This window comes from Lygodium microphyllum, chromosome 18 (genome assembly GCF_053477565.2).
Source record: "Lygodium microphyllum isolate KBCC chromosome 18, Lygodium_microphyllum_v1.1.10, whole genome shotgun sequence".
NCBI classification, from domain to species: domain Eukaryota; kingdom Viridiplantae; phylum Streptophyta; class Polypodiopsida; order Schizaeales; family Lygodiaceae; genus Lygodium; species Lygodium microphyllum.
This window is the reverse complement of record NC_141152.1, coordinates 130338720-130360797: the sequence shown is the minus strand read 5'-3', so window position 1 is coordinate 130360797 and position 22078 is coordinate 130338720. Positions and strand designations below refer to the sequence as shown.

The window sequence follows — 22078 nt, the reverse complement described above, 5'->3', positions numbered from 1 at the left end:
AATGCAGCCCAGAATGGGGTTCTTGCAAATCAGAATGCTCTGAGAGTTGGCCTTCCTCCAGTGTCACATCCTGCTGCTCACAAGAAGGAATTGCCGCCTAGGCATGCTGCTGATGCACAGGTCTCTTCCATGGCTTGAATCACTAAAACACAGGCTGTGGACCTTATACTCCAGAAGCGTTGCCACACAAGCTTCTATACAGGATGTGGAACAATCCAAAAAGAAGGCAACGAATAGGCAGCACTAGCAACCACATGAAGTCTCAGTTTTGATTGCTGCAAAGAAGAAGCAGTTGGAGTCTGAGGCAGCAGGGTTCAGTAGTAGTGGAAAATCCAAGGAGGAGTGGGAGGAAATAGAAACATTTTGTCAGAATAATGGAATTGGAAGGAATGCACAGCAATGCAGGGATAAATGGCAGAGGCTCTAACGGGTATACTCAAAGGTTGATGACTGGAAAAAAAAAATGGTCTCCTGACAAATTGAGTTTTTGGCAGATGAAGTTGGATGAAAGGAAGGTAGAAGGTTTGCAATTTGGTCTTGACCAAGAGACATTTGATGCTTTGAAGGAACTCCACAGCAATGTATATGGAACAAAACCTGAAGTTGAAGAGCTCAAAATTTTACTCCAGGTATTTTGGAGCATGGGGATAAGGAAATTGATGGACATGCTTTTGAAGAGTTAGAGGATACTGTTTTGAGTGAGAAAGATCATGGTACTTCTAGGGACAGAATAAAAACAATAAATGTAGAAGAAACTTGCAATGGACAACTTGATTGCAATGTAGAAGAAACTTGCAATGGACAACTTGATTGCAATGTAGAAGAAACTTGCAATGGACAACTTGATAGCTTTCATGCCTGATTGCAAGCAGCTAATATTGATAAGTTTAAGGTGGCATTTAGAATTGTATATATGCTGACCTTGGCTTCTTTACTACGGTTTTTTCACTTGGTGCTGCTAATTTATTGTTTTCAAATAGGTTAGTGGAGACAGTTGCGTGTTTGTTTGGAGGCTTCCTAATCTTGTGACCAAGATGATGCAGAAATGCTGCGTTTACAATCTGAATTGCAAACATCCAATCCATCCATACTACTTACTGAATCAAAAGGACAACTAAATAATACTTTTTCAATCCCCATGAGATGTGACAAGTTTCAAACACACAAATTGGATGCTTCTGGTATTGTTGTCACTATTGAACCTCAGCTTGTAAGTAATACAACTCCTGCATTCAAGTTTATTGTGTCTCGGTTGCCTCATTGGGCACAAGCCAAGGTTGTAGAGACCATTTTGGAAATAAGATTTAAGTTTTGTTCTTTTGAATCAAGATGGGTGGAGGTAATATGTCATTTTATTTACTTTTTGTTCTCTATAACTTGATTATGTTGAATTACAGCAGAGCATGATAGAATGACTCAAGCTTGATGCGGAAGATAGCATCGTAGAAGACAAGGCTTTTGATGAATCTATAGAAATCACGGGATCAGAATCTCCCTGGATGAGCTGCAAAATGCTTCATTGGAAAAGCTCAAAGAAGTTGGTCAAGATTTTGCTTTTGGATACGTATACTTTGCATTATGTGCTATGTAAGTTCCTTTCACTTCTAATTAGTTTGAAGTTGACTTGATGGTTTATGCAATCCATTTTTTGTTTGAGTATAATTATGTGTATTGCTTTTTTAATTATGTAGGGACTAATTGTAAGTCATCTAGGAGACCCAATTCAGTACTAATATGGATTTGAAGAACATTCTCTGATCATAGATGTTCCACAAGGTAATCCTTTATTGTTGGGAATGGTGCTTTGTTGTTGGGAATGGTAGTTGTGCATTATGCACCTCCCCATATCCACAAGTGCATCATACTCTATCCTTTGACTGGTCATGTGGGAAATCTCCCTTAGCACATTGTACCACCCTTCCTTGTTACTTATAGGCACAAATTCCACTCATGTGCTTATGAGTCACCTCCTTCCTTGAAGGACACAGGGAGTGGAAAACAATCACCTTATATTTAGACCTAGTCCCACCCTCCCTGATTGATAAATGCCAAGTTTGGATTAGTTTTTGGTTGCATGAAAGTGTATCTTCCATGGGCTATTTTTTTCCCATTTTGGGTTGTTTGGGGCAGATCTAAACTTTGGAAAGTGAGAATAGAGGATCAAGATTGGAAGGATTGGTGGCTATGTGTATCCACGAAAAAGCAATGGCAAGTACTCAAAACAAAAGCAATTGCAATTGACAATAAAAAAAAGATTGTACCTACCATATGGCGTTCGCATGAGCATGAGGCAACAATGTTATGACGGTATGTTTATTGAAGTCTTTTGTTTTGTATTGCTTAATGTAATTTACATTTTCAAACATGCATTGCAAACACTTTCTTATTATTACCATGCCTATGTAGGTTTGCCATGTCGACTTCTAATCTAGAGATGATGGCTCTGTTGAAAAAAATGATGAGTGAGGATCTCAAACTACTTGGGCTTGTGGATTCAGTTGTGGAAGAAGTGAAAGGTAACTAACTCTAATAACTAAATTTATACCTAATTTTATTACTAATTCATGTGTTCTAATCCAAGTGCTAAGAAACTAAGTGATTTAATTTGATATAGCACTTCTTTTTAAAAAATATAAGTCTCTTATGTTTCTAAACTTTGGTTTATTATGTGTACATAAAGGTAACAAAATCACAAATGATGGTACAAGAGATAATGGAACAATGAAAGCTAAGGAGGTCATTGGCCCTAATGTCTCTTCAAATCATGATACAGGTATATGTCTTTATTTCTACTAAACTTTGAAAATTAAAATTTGTACATATATTACATCTTGCTTTATTAGGTGATTCATTTTGAGATTAACTAGCTTTAATTAGTCTCTTTGCCTAATTTAAAATGTTCATAGTTATTCATATTTTTAAACTTTGAGTAATTGTGTGTATATATATAAACATAGATAAAAGAACAACAAAAGGTGGGAAAAGAGGTAATGTAAGAAAGGGAGATCAGGAGGTTACTTGCAATAATGTTTCTTCAAGTCAAGATGCAAGTACCAACTTTAAGGATAAAAAACTTGTACAAATTTGGTGACCCAAATTGATACAAAATATCTAATTATTTTCTTTTGTGTTATTGAAAATTTTCATAACCTTGTATTATCGTGAGCTTTGGTTAACTCTATGTATATATAGGTAAACAAGTTACTAAAGATGACAGAAGAGACAATGCAAGAAAGGAAGACATTGAGATTGCTTGCCTTAACACTTCTTCAAGCCAAGAATCAGGTATTACCAGCTTTTTTATGTTGATAATGAGTCATTTTTTGAAATGGTTATACTAACTAATGATATTTGATCACTTGAGTATCAATAGGAGTGATACGCATACCATCATATGATGATATCTATCGGCCACCCATGTTGAAATTTAGAGAAGAGGGTAGACTTTATGGAAAAAAGCTCTTGGCTGAATACTTTAAAAGTCAACACACTGTCATGCTTGAAAATTATCATCGAGTACATAGGTGGTTTGAATCCTTAAACCCAAATGATCTACGTTATAAAAATGCGGATAAAGAGTATATCATGAAAGTCATATCAGAGAATCACCATGAGATTTTACCATTGAAGTTTACTGGATGTGAGTACATATGGAGAGAGAATGACATATATGACTGGTGGAAGGGTACAAAGCAAGATGAAAGAAAGTATTTGAAGAAAAAAGATCTTTTAAAGAAGGTAAGTCGATTGTTACTTTTTTTTATTGGCTTTCCTAATATTTGAGGTGTAGATTCTTAGTTATTGAACTATTAATCTTATGACATATAGAGAGAATTATCCGCATCTCTTGGAGTGGATGATATAGATAAGCTTCAAAATGTATCAAATGACATAACATCATCAATGGTAAGATGATATGATTTATAAGTTTGATATCATAAGTGTAGGATTGGTTCTTTTTCTCCCATACTCATTTAGGGGTGTCTATTGATGGCAGAGTGAACCATATGTTGCTACTATTGATTCTATTCAACTTGATGTATACATTCCTAGCATGGATGATATTTCAAATGAACAATGTTTGGAAAATGTATCTTATAATCTTATATGTTTATCATTTTTGTACTTGATTCCATATATTTTGGAGACATTTGATGTATACACATGATCTTATTTTGTTGATGTAGCCTCTTGAAGAAAGTAGCTCCTTTGAAGGACAACAATACAAGCAAACATATTTATCATTGCAGGTAATGCTTTTAAGCTCATATCTAATAACTTTCTTTGAGAATGTCTCTTATACAGATACTTATACATTAACTTTCATTTCCCATAGATGAATATGTTTGTGGAGGAAGAAAAGAGCTTTGAAGAATTTCAATGTTATACATCCGATTAGGTTCTTTGCTTTATATTAAATTTAAGATTGACCATATGATTTATGTTCTTAACAGTATCTTATCCTTTACATGCTTAAAATGTAGGATGTTGAAAATGAAGATGAGACACTTGATATGGAAAATTGTGCCAGCTTTTCAAAGTTATTGTCACATGGTTTAGACAAAATAATGTACTCATCTAAACGTCAAGAAACTATGGAACAAAGTATCCATAGTTCAAGAAATGATAAGGTATGTAATTTATTTTTCTATATAAATGTTTTTAATGTGATTACTAATTTTATTTTTGAATGTAGGCTAATCCAGATGATGACATTAATGAAACATCTCGAAAAAGTCAAAGAAAGAGGAAGGTATTTGATATATGTTTGTGAGAGAACAATAGCATCATAGTTTAGTGAATAACTAAAGGTATGATTTATTACATAACTATTTATTTTACATGTTGACTAGCCAAGTGAGAAGATGAAGGATCTTTTGCAACAAAGGAGCATGAAACTAGGTACCAATATCAACAAAAAAGAACCAAAGGTGCTAGATGTAAATGTTTATATTTTTGTTATGTCATACATGAAAAGCATAATCTATTTTTTTAATTTTATTTGAATTAGGAATTTAAAGATCTCCCAAACCAAGGCATTGAGATTAACATTTCAAATGATACTCAAAGGGTAACTTTATTGTTAATTTATATTTTAATTAGATATATATAATTGTAGTCATGTAGTTCAATTTGTAGCTTTGAGATTAACATTTCAAATGATGCTTAAAGGGTAGCTTTAAAGTTGATATATATATATATAATAGTCATGTAGTTAAATTTATGGCTTTTCATATTATAATTCATGTCATTTAATTATCTATACATAGTATAATAAGTTACTTATTCTCTTTTTGTTATTCAATGCATGTTAATATGACAAAAGAGAACATGGAAACCATACTTTTGAAGTATCTTGGTGTGTCTACAATTCATGATATGTACTTTTCTTTAAAGAGTACATACATGAATCTCAAAAAGATTGAAGCTAGCTTTCGAGTTTTGATTAAGGATACAAAGAAGCCAACAAGTGATGATATGATTAAGGAGATTATTTCTTGGCTACTAGGAAATGGCAAAGTTGTATTAAACAAAAATAGCAATGTGCTTAGTCTAGATGATGTGGAAGTTTTAGCATAACTTTTACTTTGAGTTAAGAATTTATTGCTTTTCAACATATTGGAGATTTGAGGGATTACTCAAACATTTATTACTTTGCAACATATTGGAGATTTAAGGGATAAAACAATTAAGACACACATGTTGCTTAATTAGTTTTTAGTTCTATGCTCCTTTAAAAGTATTTTGATTTTTCTTTTGGTTGCTAAAAGTAGATGTTGATGTCTTAATTTGTTTAATCTATTTTGATCATTAGATGTATATTATTGATCCTTACTTAGAAATGATGACATTCTCTATATAATTTTCTAGTTAAAAATTTATTGTGTAATTTCTTATTTGATATTAGCATGTCTAAGAGTAAGGGCAAAGTAGATAAAGTGAAGGAAAAAAGAGAATTCCCACGGAATTCCCTAGTTGAAAGTACATATAAGTAGGGAATGTAAAAAATAGGAAAAATGAGAGATTTCCTAGTGAGAGTACCTAGGGAATCACCTCTAGAAATTTTTTCCTATATATGGAATATTTTCTATATAGGAATTATTCCCTACATAGAAAATTTTGTATTTTTCTATATAGGAAATATTTCCTACATAGGAAAGGTCTTATGTGATTCCCTACTTATTCTCACTAGGAAATGTCCCATTTTCCCTAGTTTTTACTTTCCCTACTTATATGTATTTTCAACTAGGGAATTCCATGGGGAATTCTCTTTTTTTCCTATACGGGGATCGATTGAAAGTTCCTTATGATAGTGAATGGCTGTAAATCCATCATATTTCAGCCTATCCACAAGATACCTAGCTCTGGTAGACCTGCGCAAAGTAGGTTCACTCCCAGGTGCTCTCAAAACATCCCTGGTCTTCCTTACTCTAGGTGTAACAATAGAAGGAATATCCAACTCATCATCAATGCTTTGTTCTGAGCCACTGGATTCACCATCCACATAAGAGTGACCTGCATTCACATCAAACATTGGCTGATCTACCTTCTCTTTTCCTTTTCGTGATACCTGCATACCACTATCTACATTGCTTTGAGAAGATTCTCCTAATCTCAATCTGCCTGTCCATGGTGAAGAATGTGAACCACTACTAGAGGACGCTTCAGGTCCACTAATATTTTGTGTGACTGCTACTGTAAATTCTGTGCAGCATTACCATTTTGTGCATCTACATCATCAATCACATTTATTGGTTTATACCAGCTACTTATCTCATAAAAAACAACATCTCTGCTCACTGTAAACTTACGAGTAGAAGGGTTATAGCATCTATACCCTTTTTGCTGCAAAGAGTAACCAATAAAGATGCACTTCTCAGCTTTTGGATCCAACTTGGATCTCAACTCATCTGGCACATGAACATAGGCAATGCAACCAAAAATTTTCAAATGAGAAATATCTGGTTTCCTACCAGTATACCTCTCCTCTGGAGTCATCCCATGTATTGCTGCAGTGGGAGTCCTGTTCATTATGTAGACTGTTGTAGAAACTGCTTTAGCCCAGTAAAAATCTGGCAAGTCTTTTTCGTTGAGCATGGCACAAGATACCTCTCCAATATGCCTGTTTTTCCTTTCTACAATTCCATTTTGTTGTGGGGTATGACTGCATGAATATTGCTGCTTTATGCCATGCTCCTATAGGAACCTTGCAAACTCATTTGAGAGGTACTCTCCCCCTCCATCTGACCTTAGGCATTTTATTTGCAGGCCTGTTTCTTTTTCAACCATAGCTTTAAGAGTTTTGAAATGCCCAAAAACTTCACTTTTCTTTTTCATAAAATACACCCAAACTTTTCTGCTATAGTCATCAATAAAAGTGACAAAATAATGACAGCCTCCAAGAGATGCAGCTTTAGTAGTTTACACATCAGAGTGGATTAATTCCAATGGCTTCTTACTATCTTGAACATGTCTAGGAAATGGTTTCCTTGCCTGTTTTCCAAATTGGCAGGCTTCACATACCTTATGCATTTCGGCATCCTTGAATTTAGGCAATCCTGCAACAATATTTTGGGCCTGTGTGGCAGGGCAGCTTGCACTGTGTGCTTTATTTGGGCCCATACAAAATAGTTTCTGCATTGTGTACAATGCTCGTGTAAATAAAAACAAAGTGTACTTAAATCATAACATTGATACATGAAATAAATACATGATCGCATAATGAAAGAGACTGGTACAATCATGGCAATATATCACTACTACATAGAAAATGTCTACACAGATCAGGCGACCAAAAAAGAAGGGTGTGTGAGCTCCAGGGATCCAAGGGCAAGCTATATATCCTCGCCATCTGAAAGCTCATCCCACCGCAAAGGAGCATTGAACGGACTCTGCAAAAAAAGAAACAACTACACATCAATCCACCATACAATAATGCATTCTAATTAAACATGGTAACTACGGACAAGAAAGATGAGTTATTTACAGGGGCGTTGTGTCTATACAATCGGTTGATTCAATGCAGTGAGACTGTGCCTCTCTGCATATCGACTCTCAAGGCGGGTCGGATTGCGATTTGTAATGGAGTGCTGCAAAGAAAACAAAATACTAACTGCTAGAAACATGATTGTCAGTACAAAGGATACTGCAAAAAAATAAGCAAGCAAAACAAAAGAAAAACTTACAAAGTCCTCCAAATACGTCCTCTGGCCCGCCACTCCCAAGATGTTGGACCACTCCGGCCTCTAGTTGTGCCCTCACCACCTCGTGCTACTGACTCCAATATCCTGGAGAATCTGTAGTCTCCTTTCTGAGTCGGAGCTAGTAGTTCGCGTCTAGCCACTCGGGCTTTGCAGCCCCACTCTTGAGTGCCTTGCGTGAGTCCGATCATCTATGTGACATATATGCACACATGCAGTCCATCATCCAGCCCGTAGAAAATCTATCTGATGTGGCTGGAACCGAAAACTCTTCATGCAAGGATGCTACTATGTAGTCCTTGCTCCCCTCTGGTATGTTTTTCCAATGATCTAAGACGTTGTGCTGAAATTTTTTTTGGCACAACTCTCTCATGCGAGCCATCACCCTCCTCCCCTCATCATTCATGATGATGGCTCTTGACTTATCATCGACAAGATAGGCATATCCCTCTGGGATATATCTAACATAGATCCTCTCCCACCTGCGAGGACCACGCTCCTGGGCATATCCAAGAGACCCTATACATCCGGTGTACCAACCAGGGTAGTGTCTATCGGTATAGCGCTCATAGGGGTTCCACCTACAGACGATTGAGCAAAAGCCAGAGTAACTAGAGTAGACATCCCCACAGGTGTGACAAATCTTGGAGGTGACGCAACTCCTGCAGAACGACGAGATAGAGACACCGCGTCTGTGCCTCCATAGCAACCACCTGAGGCACGCTCCCTGGAACTGCCACCCACGAGAGCGAGGAGTAGCACCTGTATCCCATTCCGACCATGGGCTCACTGCCTCTGTATCTCTATAGCATCCCCCTGACCCTGAGGCACTTCCTCCCTCTGGCCCAAGTTTGGAGCGTCGACCTCATCTACTCAAAGCTGAAGCATGTGATCGCGCCGAATTAGTTCTAATAAAGTGGCCTGACGATGTCCGAGACAACTCCTGGTGCGCCATGTCTCTGAATCTCACCATCTGATCTGGACACATGCGCGTGAAGATATCCTGCAACTCCTCATCGCTCATCCCTCGAATCATCCTAATGATCTAAGTATCCAAAAAGGTCACCTGCACAGACAAAAAATGATGTTAGCATAATCAATTTAAATCATACAAAGCATGGTAATATATATTCTAAAAAAATTATCTCACTTAAAATGCATATCTTATGTATCCTTATAAGCTATTAGTCAACGAATTGAGTAAGTGGATGCTCCAAGTGTATGAAGTATCCAATGGTCCCATGTCAATCTCCTGACACAACTCCGCATACACTGGAAGGTCGATAATATGCAACTAGGTGCAATTAACTTCCCCTGATACATGCACTTCACAAACTCCATCTTTCGAATATGTGCAATGAATTTATCCTTTTCAATAACCCATTCTTGTGCGACATAGTACGGGACCTAATGTATCTCATGCGGGAATCAAAGCAAGCATCTAACAATTTGAAAATATATTATTTATAGACATGTCACCACAAAAGAGAATGAGTCCACCTCATTCTCAAAGAATTCTTGGACTCCTGTATTTCCATCATAGGTAGCCGATGCTGGCTCCTCTACATGCTCCAAGATTTTGATGGCCTCCACCCCTTGTAATATTGACCCCTCTATTTGCATATTATCCTCATCTATGCTCGGAACATCGCTCTTTGATCATATACTCTTGCACTTCGAGGATCTGAATGTATAACATACCACCATCAAGGTTATCGGGGGTTTGGATAGAAGATTACATGTTCACAAACACGTACAAGAGAGATTAAACTATTGTGACATGTACTATGTCGTAATACAATTAACAAACAAATGAGTTCATGCACCTGTTCACAATGGGCTGGCAATACAAAGGTGACACACAAATCCGTCCATTTTTTTTCGGAATCTATTTCAAGAAATCCAAATGGACCTCATTGAACTGTTGCTCCAGCTCCTTCATGTACCACTTTGAACCACTGCACATCGAATAGTATCGTGGAGAAGCTACAGTAATCCACCATAACAATACCTTGCAAGTTTCCAAAATACTCCATCTCATCTATAACCGTGTTTAGATCCGTTGCTCCTCGTCGGCTCTCCTACTCGAACCTTGCCATGATACCACAGTCCATTGTGGAGCGCATTTTGTCAATATGCTCCAAGCAAAAATGTCGTGCGCATAACCATGCTGCACTATATATTTTTTACTGTACATTGAAACACTCAAATTAGTTGTCGCATATAAAATATAGATACGATAAATCCTAAACACATCATCACTTTTGGACTACATCCCCTCGAGAATTTCCACTCTTCAATTGAGACCTCCGCCCCTTTGCGAGACATTGCAGTCAAAGCTCCATGCAACCATCGCATTGACATGAACCGCGGCATCTCCTCCATGCCCTTGGGATATCAAATCGGTCGATGGCGTGTACTACGTCAAAATTCAGATCGCGCTTCCTCTCGATCTTGCCTGGCGATCTGGTACCTAGCGAGCCACGTCTCCATAGAGACATAGTGCAACATACGAAAACGATTCACCTTCTCCTCCATTGAAGCATCCATTCTTTTTTCTACCCTATTTTCAACCACCACATCTCCAATCAGTCTATCCTTCAGCGAGACCATATCATTTTGTTATCTAGATCCACCATTGGTAGCCATTGTGAATTATGCACTAGCACCTCAGACACCAACCAACCTTCAGCCATGCTACCTTTTGACTGAGCTCGTTATTGCACAAAGCCTTTTAGGGTTTTTATGAAGCGCTCCAAGAAGAACATCCATCGCGTATGGACAGGTCCAGCAATCTCCACTTCATCTACAAGATACACAAGAAGGTGGATTTGTATCGTGAGTATGCTAGTGGGCAGGTATTTCTCAAAGAGACAGACCCTCTCCATTGCTCCCCGCCTCGTGAATTCAATAGAGGACATCTTAATCTCCTTCTGTGAGATCCATTGCACGAAAGTTGACAACTTGTAAATGGCCCCGCGTATTTCTGGAGTAAGGTATCCTGCGATCGTGATTGGTAGTACAAACTGCCACAAATGAGAAAGCATTATGAACAATGGCTACACTCCAAATAGCAAAATGCGCACGCCAATTACAATCCATTCATAGTACAAACCTGACATATCTTATGTCAGTCATGGGATTTTAGCCTTCATAATTGGTCGTCTTTAAAAAATGCAAACCTAAGAGAATGCATCATACCTGTCGGGACTTGACTATTTGCTTCACAATGTGCTCTTCTTTAGTGGAAAAAACCCAAGGAGTGCGAGGTAGCTGCATGCGACCATCAACACACTCGACTGCGGCCAAAGCGCCTCTATCTTGCCTACCTCCTTCAAATCCATTCATGCCCCTATAGTGTCTCTCTTTCAGGTGATGTGGTCCCATAGCAAGCTGCCCACATTCTTGAAAAAATGCGTGGGATCTAACAAGTGGTTGATTTGTAAGTGGGTCCAATATGGCAACACGTAGAAAACTGAAAACCGTCGCATTGCATTTGGATGTGACTTTGCGTGGACCATTTTCAACTCGTACTAGCTTGCGACATTCATATGTGTTGGAGGTCATCCAAAAAAACCTTCCCTGAGTTCATGACCTTCTTGCAAGAAAGTGACATGTCCTTGATATACCATCTTCCTCATGGTTCGTGACCTTCGGGAGTCTAACTATGGCCTGCACAATGGATATGCATGATTACCTTAGGTAACGAGACATGTTCCAACACCTCTATCCAGTGAATACAAACTTGAACGAGATAAAATATAGATATTACCAACGAGAACGGAAGCCTATTTACCTGAGCACTCTCCGAATCCTGGAAAGTCATGCATCATCCACATGACAATGGCTCGAATATTGGTGGACCATCGACCATCGCGCTTGCTCATATCTTGCACGGTGACCCCCTCCTCCCACAAAATCTTAAGCTCATCGACTAATGGATAAATATCAACGTCCATGTTTTTGACTTTGTAGCGGCCGAGGATGAGCAAGCTAGGGATGAGATATCCTTTCTTCATAGAAAGCCATGGAGAGATATTGTAGTAGACAAGGACTATAGGCCACACACTGTAAGAAGTTGAGCGCAGACCAAATGGGTTCATGCCATCCATTGCAAGAATGAGCCAAAGATTCGTTGGCTCTCGGGCAAAGATTGGGAAGGTAGAGTCAATGTGGCTCCATGCACGTGAATCTGCTGATATTCATTGAACTCCATCTGTGGACCTATTCTGCACATGCCACGTTGCCAAGCTCGCCATGCTGGACGTACGAAACATGCGGTTTATGCGGGGAATAAGCGGAAAGTGCCTAAGAAACTTTTGAGGGATGGTTTGCCCTTGCCAGTCCTATTGATACCTGTGAGCACCACACTTTGGACATATCTCTATAGTCTCGTATTCCCCTCAAAACAATATGTAATTGTTGATACATGCATGGATGTTGTTGTAGTCCATGCCAAGCTTTCATAAAACATGTTGTGCATCATCATGAGACTCAGGCATGGTATCTGCATGTGATAATATATGATATTTCAGTAACTTGAAAAAAAATAATAAAACACCTTGAAAAAGCATAAATATTTTTAATGATAGTGGCAAAAAGAAATCAACGAAGCGTACGTACAAGGTACCTGAACAACTTGGTCACACTCACATCGCTCCACTAGTATTTTGCTTGCACACTTAGTAGTTCAAGAAGTGTCTTTAGGCAAGATACTCGCCACCCATCATATAATGGTATGAATGCTTCCTCTTTAAGCAGATCAAAAGTCTCGACATCCATGGGAATCAATGCATCGATCATTGCCTCCATCTCAGGCTCCAAGATTATAGGTAGGTCTGTCTCCTCTAGTATTGACAGTATAGATTGGGTAGTACCTTCCAAGTGGTGGATTGGCTTAGGCACTCCATCCATCGCACGCCCATGAACTCTTCTAATTGGCTGCAAAGGGTGCACTCCTCCTTGGGACAAGACATCACCTCCCTGGATAGAAAATTTGCTAGCCATACCCAATCTTCTTGTATATAGTATTCAATTAGCTTGCGAGTACAATGCATGATTGATATTAACTCTTTTTACCATTTGCTGAAAATCCAAGATCGCCTGATCAATGATCTCAGATTGAAACTCGCCAAAGCGTTGTACGTGTTCTATAGACAATCGACGTTTTTGTCTAATTGCTAGCTTGCATTGAGAGCAAGGACATGGGACATGCTGATTAAGATATGCCTTGCGATCTTGAATAACAAAACCTTCATCGTTTTTCATTTTGTCTACGTTACGACGACAAACCATTTGTTTTTGTTATCATTCTTTTTTTCTTCTCTTGTAACTCAGCAAAAATTAACATATGTAAAGTCTCCATCCAGCCACCCACAGATTAACATATATATGTCAGAGTGTTTTCTGTCTCGTGGTGTTGCACCGGACCTCACCACCACTCTCTTTTTGTTTTTTATCCATTCATTATCTCCTCTCCTTCCATCTCTCTCTCTTTTTCTCTTTCTTTATTATGTTGTATGTTTATTTCCTCTTCTCGTTTCTTTTTCTTTTTTCTCTTCCTCCCCCTCTCTCATTTTCTTTAACGATCACGACTACGACTACAATGAAGACCATGACCACGACTACGACTATGACTATGACCACCACCACCACCACCACCACCACCACTACCACGACTATGACCACTACCACTACCACTACCACTACCACTACCACTACCACTACCACTACCACTACCACTACCACTACCACGACTACGAGCATTATAATAAACAAGAAAATAAGAAAAAAAAAAACAATAACAACAACAACTACTACTACTACAACAACAATAAATAAGAAAAGAAGAAAAAACTACTACTAATACAACAAAAAAAAACAAGAAAACTAAACAACAATAAACAAGAAAAGAAAAGAAAAAACTACTACTACTACTACTACAAACAATAACATTTAATTTCCTTTTCTCTCTTCCTCTCCCTCTCTCATTTCCTCTCCCTCCCTCACCCTCACCCTCTCTTTCTCTCTTTCCCTATCATCAGGTTTAATGTTTTTTCTCTCTTATTTTCTCTTCTCTCTCTCTCTCACATTTTTTCTCTCTCCTCTCCCTCTTTCATTTCCTTTTCTCTCTTTCTCTCCCTCTCTCATTTCCTCTCCCTCCCTCACCCTCTCTCTCTCTTTCTCTCTTTCCCTATTATGTTTAATGTTTTTTCTCTCTCCTCTCCCTCTCTCATTTCCTTTTCTCTCTTCCTCTCCCTCTCTCATTTCCTCTCCCTACCTCACCCTCTCCCTCTCTTTCTCTCTTTCCCTATTAGGTTTAATTTTTTTCTCTCTTTTTCTCTCTCCTTCCCTCTCTCATTTTTTATTGTCTCTTTCTCTCTCTCTCTCTCTCGTTTTCTCTCCCTCCCTCACCCTCTCCCTCTCTCTCTCTTTCCCTATTAGGTTTAATGTTTTTTCTCTCTCCTCTCTCTCACACATTTTTTTCTCTCTCCTCTCCCTCTCTCATTTCCTTTTCTCTCTTTCTCTCCCTCTCTCATTTCCTCTCCCTCCCTCACCCTCTCCCTCTCTTTCTCTCTTTCCCTATCAGGTTTAATGTTTTCTCTCTCTTTTTCTCTCTCCTCTCCCTCTCTCATTTTTTTCTCTCTCCTCTCCCTCTCTCATTTCCTTTTCTCTCTTTCTCTCTCTCTCTCTCTCTCTCTCATTTCCTCTCCCTCCCTCACCCTCTCTGTCTCTTTCTCTCTTTCCCTATTATGTTTAATGTTTTCTCTCTCTCCTCTCCCTCTCTCATTCCCTTTTCTCTCTTTCTCTCCCTCTCTCATTTCCTCTCCCTTCCTCACCCTCACCCTCTCTTTCTTTCTTTTCCTATTAGGTTTAGTGTTTTTTCTCTTTTTTTCTCTCTCCTCTTTCTCTCTCATTTTTTTCTCTTTCTCTTCCTCTCTCATTTTCTCTCCCTCCCTCACCCTCACCCTCTCTTTCTCTCTTTCCCTATTAGGTTTAATGTTTTTTCTCTCTTTTTCTCTCTCTTCTCCCTCTCTCATTTCTTTTTCTCTCTCCTCTCCCTCTCTCATTTCCTTTTCTCTCTTCCTCTCCCTCTCTCATTTCCTCTTCCTCCCTCATCCTCACCCTCACCCTCCCTTTCTCTCTTTCCCTATTATATTTAACTTCTTTTCTCTCTTTTTCTCTCTCCTCTTCTGTTGAGAGTGGAAAAATACTGAATTTTTGACTTATTTTTGTTGTTTTTGAGGTCTGAATGATTGATTTTTGATGGATTTAGAGTAATGTATGGTTGTTAAAGGAAGTATTTGAGAGTGTTTTGGATGATATTGATTATGTTTTGGAAATTCATGATGAATCTTAGTGGAGATATGAGGTTCTGTGATGTTCTGATAGGTTCTGATTGGTTCTGTATAGCTTCTGTTTTATTCTGATTGTCTTCTATATGAAGCATGGATTGATGATTGATGAAGATTGAGATCTTTTGAAAGCTTATTGAATAGTTTTTGATAGTTTGGAATGGTTTAAGTATGAGTTATGAGGTTCTGATGACCTTCTGTAACCTTCTGTAGACCTTTTGTAGAGCCTCTGTCTCTGCTCTGTCTCTGTACTGTAACTGTACTATAGTTGTTTTGGTGTTGTACTGTAACTGTTCTGTAGACCTTCTATAAGTGTTCTGTAGAAATTATGTGTGACTTTGGGAAAGTTTTCTAACCTTTGGAAAGGATGAATCTAAGTTCAAAAGAGCTAAAACAAGTGGAAGAAGCATTTGCTGAAGACTAAAGAGAAGACTAAGTGACAGTGACAGTAGTGAGCTGTGAAAAAACACTGTAGTGGCTCTGGTGACTCTTCATATCAGACATACCTCTTGGGAGGTGCATCCACGAGACCTAAGAATGATTATTGAGGGTTATTATGAGAGAATTGTAGTGAGGATATGATGTACTATTGATGGAGAGAGAGGGAGAGAGCAAGAGATAGTCAATTCTATCAAAACAGTGTAACTGTATATGAGAGATTGAGAGAGAGAACTATGAAGACATTGAAGATGAATACAATGTGATTGATTTCCATTCAAAGATGGTGTATTCCTTTGTGTTCTTTGTTATATTGATGGATTCTATGAAGATGTTGAAGATTATGGTTGATTCTATCAAATCCGTGGGAGAAATCTACTATGATGCTGCGTGAAGAATTGCTGTTTTCTTTGTTTTGATGATCAAAAGAATGAAGTAAAAGCTTGTTGATGTTACAAGATAGATTTTCTTGCAAGAGAATTCCCTTTTCCTTGGTGTTCCTCTTGGGACTCCATGTTTTTGTGCAGCCAGGGAAACTTGCCATCAACAAGCACCAAACGAGGCTGAAAATGAAGGAAATGGCTTTGTCAAGAAAAGGAAAATTCAATGGATGTTTGCAATGTTCCTTCTTTCACTGAAGAGTTGAAATTTCTCATAATCAAAGCCACTTTCCACAAGAAGTTCATCCCACAATGGCGGAAACATATCACCATCATGATGCATGCTCTATGTGGTGGACTATTTCCTCTTCCTGTTGAAGCAGCAGAAACTTGCATCTTGGTGGCAAACTGTTTGGGAACAAACTGAAGAGCAGAAACAGAGAGAATGACCATTCATGGAAGATTTGGCATTCATTGAGAAGTTCCCAGACATCATCAAGTGGGAGATTGTGAAGAAGCTTCAGGAGTCTTGGTCTGTGGAGGTTCACGAAGACAAGAAGGAAAAGAGTTGGAATTTGTTCGTGGATGCTCAACAGCAAGATACATGGGATGCTTGGTACACTCATAATCTTCTGTTTTTCCAATTAGCAACCCATTGGAAGTTGGTAGACAGAGTGTTTTGCACAACATACACTGTTGAAACCCTCAAAAGCTGGCATTATTATAATGATGCAATAACAATCCTAAGAAGAATGAGTTTTGATACTTTTAGAACAGAATATCTTCCCCTTTGTAGTGGTTTGAAAGCCGAATTTAGAGATGTTGAAAAGAAGAAAGTAGAAGAGATGTTGGCTAGAGAATCCCTCAGAGACTAAAGCCCTCTTTGATACTATCATGTTGAGTCCAAGCCAACTGGTTGAAGCCAACCCCCTGATGAATGACACAATAAAGAGGCAAGCATTAGAACGAGTCCAGAGGTACGTGAGAAGAGAGAAGGCAAAAATCAAAGCTGAGAACAAGATTGCAGCAGAGCCTTAAAAGCACTCTTTACATAAGTCCCCATGGCGACTCAAGGTCCCCTTCCTAGTCAGATTCGTCCTGGAAATATTGATGACAGGCCAGCAAATGTAGTCCCATTGCCAGTTTTTAAGGGAGAATACAATGAAGACCCTGATCTTCATGTAGCAGAATATGGTAGCATGTGTGGCCAACAATGCCAGAACACCTGAGCATTGGTTAGCAATATTCCCCACCACTTTCAAGGGCACGGCATTTCAGTGGTATGAAAGACAAGCAGCATGAATTTTTGGCATATGGAACAACCTGAAGTTGGCCTTTCTCACTAAATTCAGGCGTGAAGGTTTTGAAGAGCAGATGCGAGAGGAGTTCATGAACCTAAGTCGGTCCTTTGGAGAAAGAGGAGAAGCTTATGTCTCACGAATGGAATCCATCCTGAAGAGATGGACTAACCATCATTTGGACGAGGGAATCCAAAAAGGAGTGTTTCTCAGGGGCCTACAACCAGAAGTTCTCAAGTTCGTAGAATTGAAAAGACCAGTCAATCTGCAAGCTGTAGTGGAAGGTGCAAGATTGTATGACGAAGTCGAAGCAAGGCTATCAATGACTCCAAGAAGAGGAGTCTTACCTCCTCCCATGCCTGGAATGGTATACCCACCAAATGCAGTCCCAGGGACAGTTTCCTATCCCTATCCCCAGATGCAAACAATGTCGCAGTATAATGCACCTAATCCAATGTGGTCACCGTAGACAACAATGGCCTCAAACAGTTCCTCCAATGGCGACTCAACAACAGTGGAATCCTACCAATTGGAATCAACAACCCCAAGTCTCAATAGGAGCTCTGAACCAGAGTCAAAACAGAGGACCTTCTGGGATCGACCCAACCAGTGTATGCGATAATCACAGATGCTTCCTAAAACCCTACTACAAGTACTTCAGGAGGTGAAAATCTGAAGGACTACTTATCCAACTCAGTTGCAAGTATCAAGAAAGAGCTTCTGGATGTGATTACAGAGCAGCTACAGACGCTGAAGGTGAATACCGCCAATATATCCACTCTTATGGGAGCTGGAAGAGATGTACTGTTTGCGGAAGAACCATACAGAGGATATTTGCTCTTTGAAAGAGATGCATGAACAAAGACAGAAGGATGAAAATTCAAGATTCAACTTGCTAGAATCCAAAATGACAACACAGGATATTGGACCAAAGCCTAGGAAGTTTGGTCCTAATTTCGGTCCAAGGATGTTTCCCTCTCAAAGTTACAGAGGATGACAGTCTGGCGGTGGTTAGAAATCAGAGGTGGAATGTTATAGGTATGGAGAAAAGGGACATATCTCCCCGAATTGTCCAAACCCTAGACGATCAGTGGATTACAAGCCCTTATGCAGCAGATACAAAGGAGAAGGCCACACTACAAAGGACTGTCCCAGTTCATCCCCTGTAAAGGCCAATGCCACTGATAGCCAACAGAAGGTATAAGAGTCTGCTTCCAATTTGGTCGAGTTGGAAGTTGCCGCTGTTACTGCGTACCAAGAAGATGGAACAAGTGGTTCAGAATGAAAATGATTCTCCTGCCAAGACTGTGAAGTTCAACCTACCTACAGAGGGAGAGAGCAGTACAGAACAGAACAGTGCAGTACAGAGCACTGTAGTACTACAGAGAGTTACAGAGACAGTCTCAGAGAAAAGACCAGAGGCCCTGGAGATAGATGATATAGAAGCACTTCTAGAAACAGAACAAGTGCTGATGTTGCAATTATTAGAAGAAAAAGGAAAGATGAAAATGGGTGTAGCCCCCTTCCCCAGCAGGCTAGAGAAGCCTGGGATCCTATCAAAGATTATGACTTGGTCAAAGACCTAGATACTTTTAAACCAAACTTAACATTCCGACAGTTGCTGATGCTGTCTCCTAGCTGTCGAAAGAGATTCAAAAGCAACTTGACAAGAAGGCATGGACTAAGGATCGCTCCTTCAACAGCAACCAAGACCAATAAGGCCCCAGAGCATGTAAAGGAAGTAGATGTGGCTAATGCCTTGCTAGATCCTGGAACCCCAGAGATTAGTGTATGGATAGAAGGATGCTTTATTTTAGATGCATTGATTGATGGAGGCTCATCAGTAAACACAATGACGGATGTCACAATGAAGGACTTAGGGTTGCAAGGAATTCAACCTATACAGTGGCTTATCAGATTGGCAGACCATAGCACAGTCAAACTGTTGGGCGTTCTCTCATACGTAAAAACAACCCTTGCAGGAAGAGATTATTGACTGACATATTTGGTGGTTAAACCCAATTCTTATGGGACCTCATACCCTCTGCTGCTGGGAAGACCTTGGCTTTTTGAAGCAAGAGCCATGACGGATTGGTTCAAAGAAACCCTAACCCTAGGCAGAGGACCCAATAGAGCAGTATTGAAGCTGTATGGATTGCAAAAAGGCAATGGATCCACATCCATTGAAGTCATAACTAACTCCTCCAACGAGGTAATAGATGGTACATTAGGAGATGAAGAAGCTGTTAAGCAGATCTTTCTTAAAAAAACAGAGGCACATTCCCTAATAGTGGGCACTCTAAGCCAACTGCCAAGGGATGTAAAATCCTTATCCATGGCTGAATACCTCGTGCCTCAACTAGAATTAACTTCAGAAATCACCTCTGACAGTAAAATAGAAGCATGGATGTATTGTTCTCCTTGTTACATGACAGTCGCACAAAGACAGAGCAGATACAGAGCGGCTACAGAATAGAGACAGAGCGGATACAGAGACAGTCACATAGACAGTAACAGATATAGAGCTAGAGCCAAAGCCAAAGGCAGAAGTAGAGTCAGAAATGGTGACAGAAGTAGAAGCAGATGCAGAGGCAGAAGATCTATTCTTCTCTTACAGAGCCTCTACAGAAGCAGAGACAGAGCCTCCAAAGGACGAGGATGAAAATGATGAGGAAGAAAATAAAGCAGGCTATGAAAGTGCAGATGAAGAATTCCCTCTGATGGAGGATAATCTTGTTGATGTCCCTACAGAGACCTCAGAGGCCGAAGATCTCAGGGTGTTGGATGGAATGACCATGACTATGGTTCCATTTGGGTTGATCAATGGACCACAAAGTATGCAGAATCAGTATAAGCAATGTATTAAAAGCATAAAAATTAAGTTCACTAGTGGCTCCTGTGGCCCTGACTGTTCAGTCCAAAGAAAAGATGATGATGATACCCCCAACAGAAGCTAGAGCTGCCAGAGTCGCGGCCTCTAGCAGGTCCTGCTATGTGACATTCTTGGACGCATCCTCTGAAGATGAATCCCTAAGTCCAGAAGAAATTACCACTCACACCAAAGCAAACAAAGCTCAGATCCCCTTCCAGTAACCTAAACAGACGAATGAATCATCTGTACAGAAGGAGGACACTGGTTCTAGTGGAACATCAGATGAGGATACTACTCTCTTGAAAGAGTCAGACCTCTATCCAGAAGCAATCCATGGGACATTTATCTGCGAAGTGGAAGGTGAAAGACAAGTAACATTCCTGGATGCTGAGGGTATTTAATGTCACCTCAAAGTGGGTCTCAATCTTCTAGAAGAAGAACTAGTGGTCCTGCGAGACCTACTCAAGGAGAACTTAAATGTGTTCGCTTGGTTCTATAAAGACCTAAAGGGGATTGATCCCACAGTATGTCAACATCACATTGACCTAGAGCCCGATGCCAAACCTGTAAGGCAAAGAAAAAGGTGGATGAATCCTAATTATTCTGTTCTGGTGAAGGCCGAATTATTGAAACTTCTTGAAGCAGAGTTCATCTATCTCGTGGCTAACAGTGAATGGGTTTCGCTCATTGTGGTAGTACCCAAGAAGAATGGAAAACTTCTTATATGTATCGACTTTTGGAAGCTCAATTCGAAGACGAAGAAGGATCATTTCCCTATTCCTTTTACAGACCAACTGTTAGACACACTGGCAGGCCATGAGCTGTATTCCCTCTTGGATGGATTCAGCGGATATAACCAAGTCCAAATCGTAGAAGAGGACCAATCCAAAACAACCTTCACCACAGAATGGGGGACCTATGCCTACAGAGTGATGCCATTTGGGCTCTGTAATGCTCCTACCACCTTCCAACGAGTAAGGATGGTTGCCATCTAGAATAATCTACATGATTTCATTGAGGTGTATCTTGATGACTTTTGTGTCTATAGTTTGATCCGTGAGCACTGGGGACACCTAGAGCGATGTTTTGATAGATGCCGCGAGTATGGGATTTCTCTAAACCTCGACAAATGTATCTTTGGCGTCTCCTCAAGATTTCTATTAGGCCATATTGTCTTTGCACAAGGGATTGCAATAGACACAGCAAAGATTGAAAATATTGTTGCCTTAACAACACCGACAAATCTCAAGCAATTAAGAGGATTTCTTGGCCATGTGGGCTATTAGAGAAGATTTATTGCACATTTTGCAACTAAGGCAGCCCCTCTACACAAGCTCCTAAGAAAAAAAGCTGACTTCCTTTGGACTGATGACTGTGAAGAAGCCTTTAATACCCTAAAACAGTGCCTGATCCAAGCACCTATTTTATAGCCTCTTGATTGGACGAAGGAGTTCCATGTGCACACAGATGCATCAGTTGAAGGGCTAGGTGTTGTCCTATGTCAAAAGGGCCCCTCTAAATTAGATCAACCGAT

General features: G+C 39.5%; 1 protein-coding gene across 1 annotated transcript; it reads left to right on the top strand.

The window, feature by feature from the left end:
- The first annotated feature begins 1668 nt into the window (after positions 1-1668).
- Positions 1669-4320, top strand: LOC148021379 (uncharacterized). The gene is made up of 9 exons (XM_087698251.1): positions 1669-2307; positions 2407-2516; positions 2681-2773; positions 3193-3285; positions 3374-3738; positions 3829-3906; positions 3998-4090; positions 4188-4250; positions 4306-4320. The coding sequence occupies exons 2-9, from the start codon at positions 2414-2416 to the stop codon at positions 4318-4320; spliced, it is 903 nt and encodes a 300-aa protein (XP_087554377.1). The 5' UTR covers positions 1669-2307; positions 2407-2413.
- The last annotated feature ends 17758 nt before the right edge of the window (positions 4321-22078 follow it).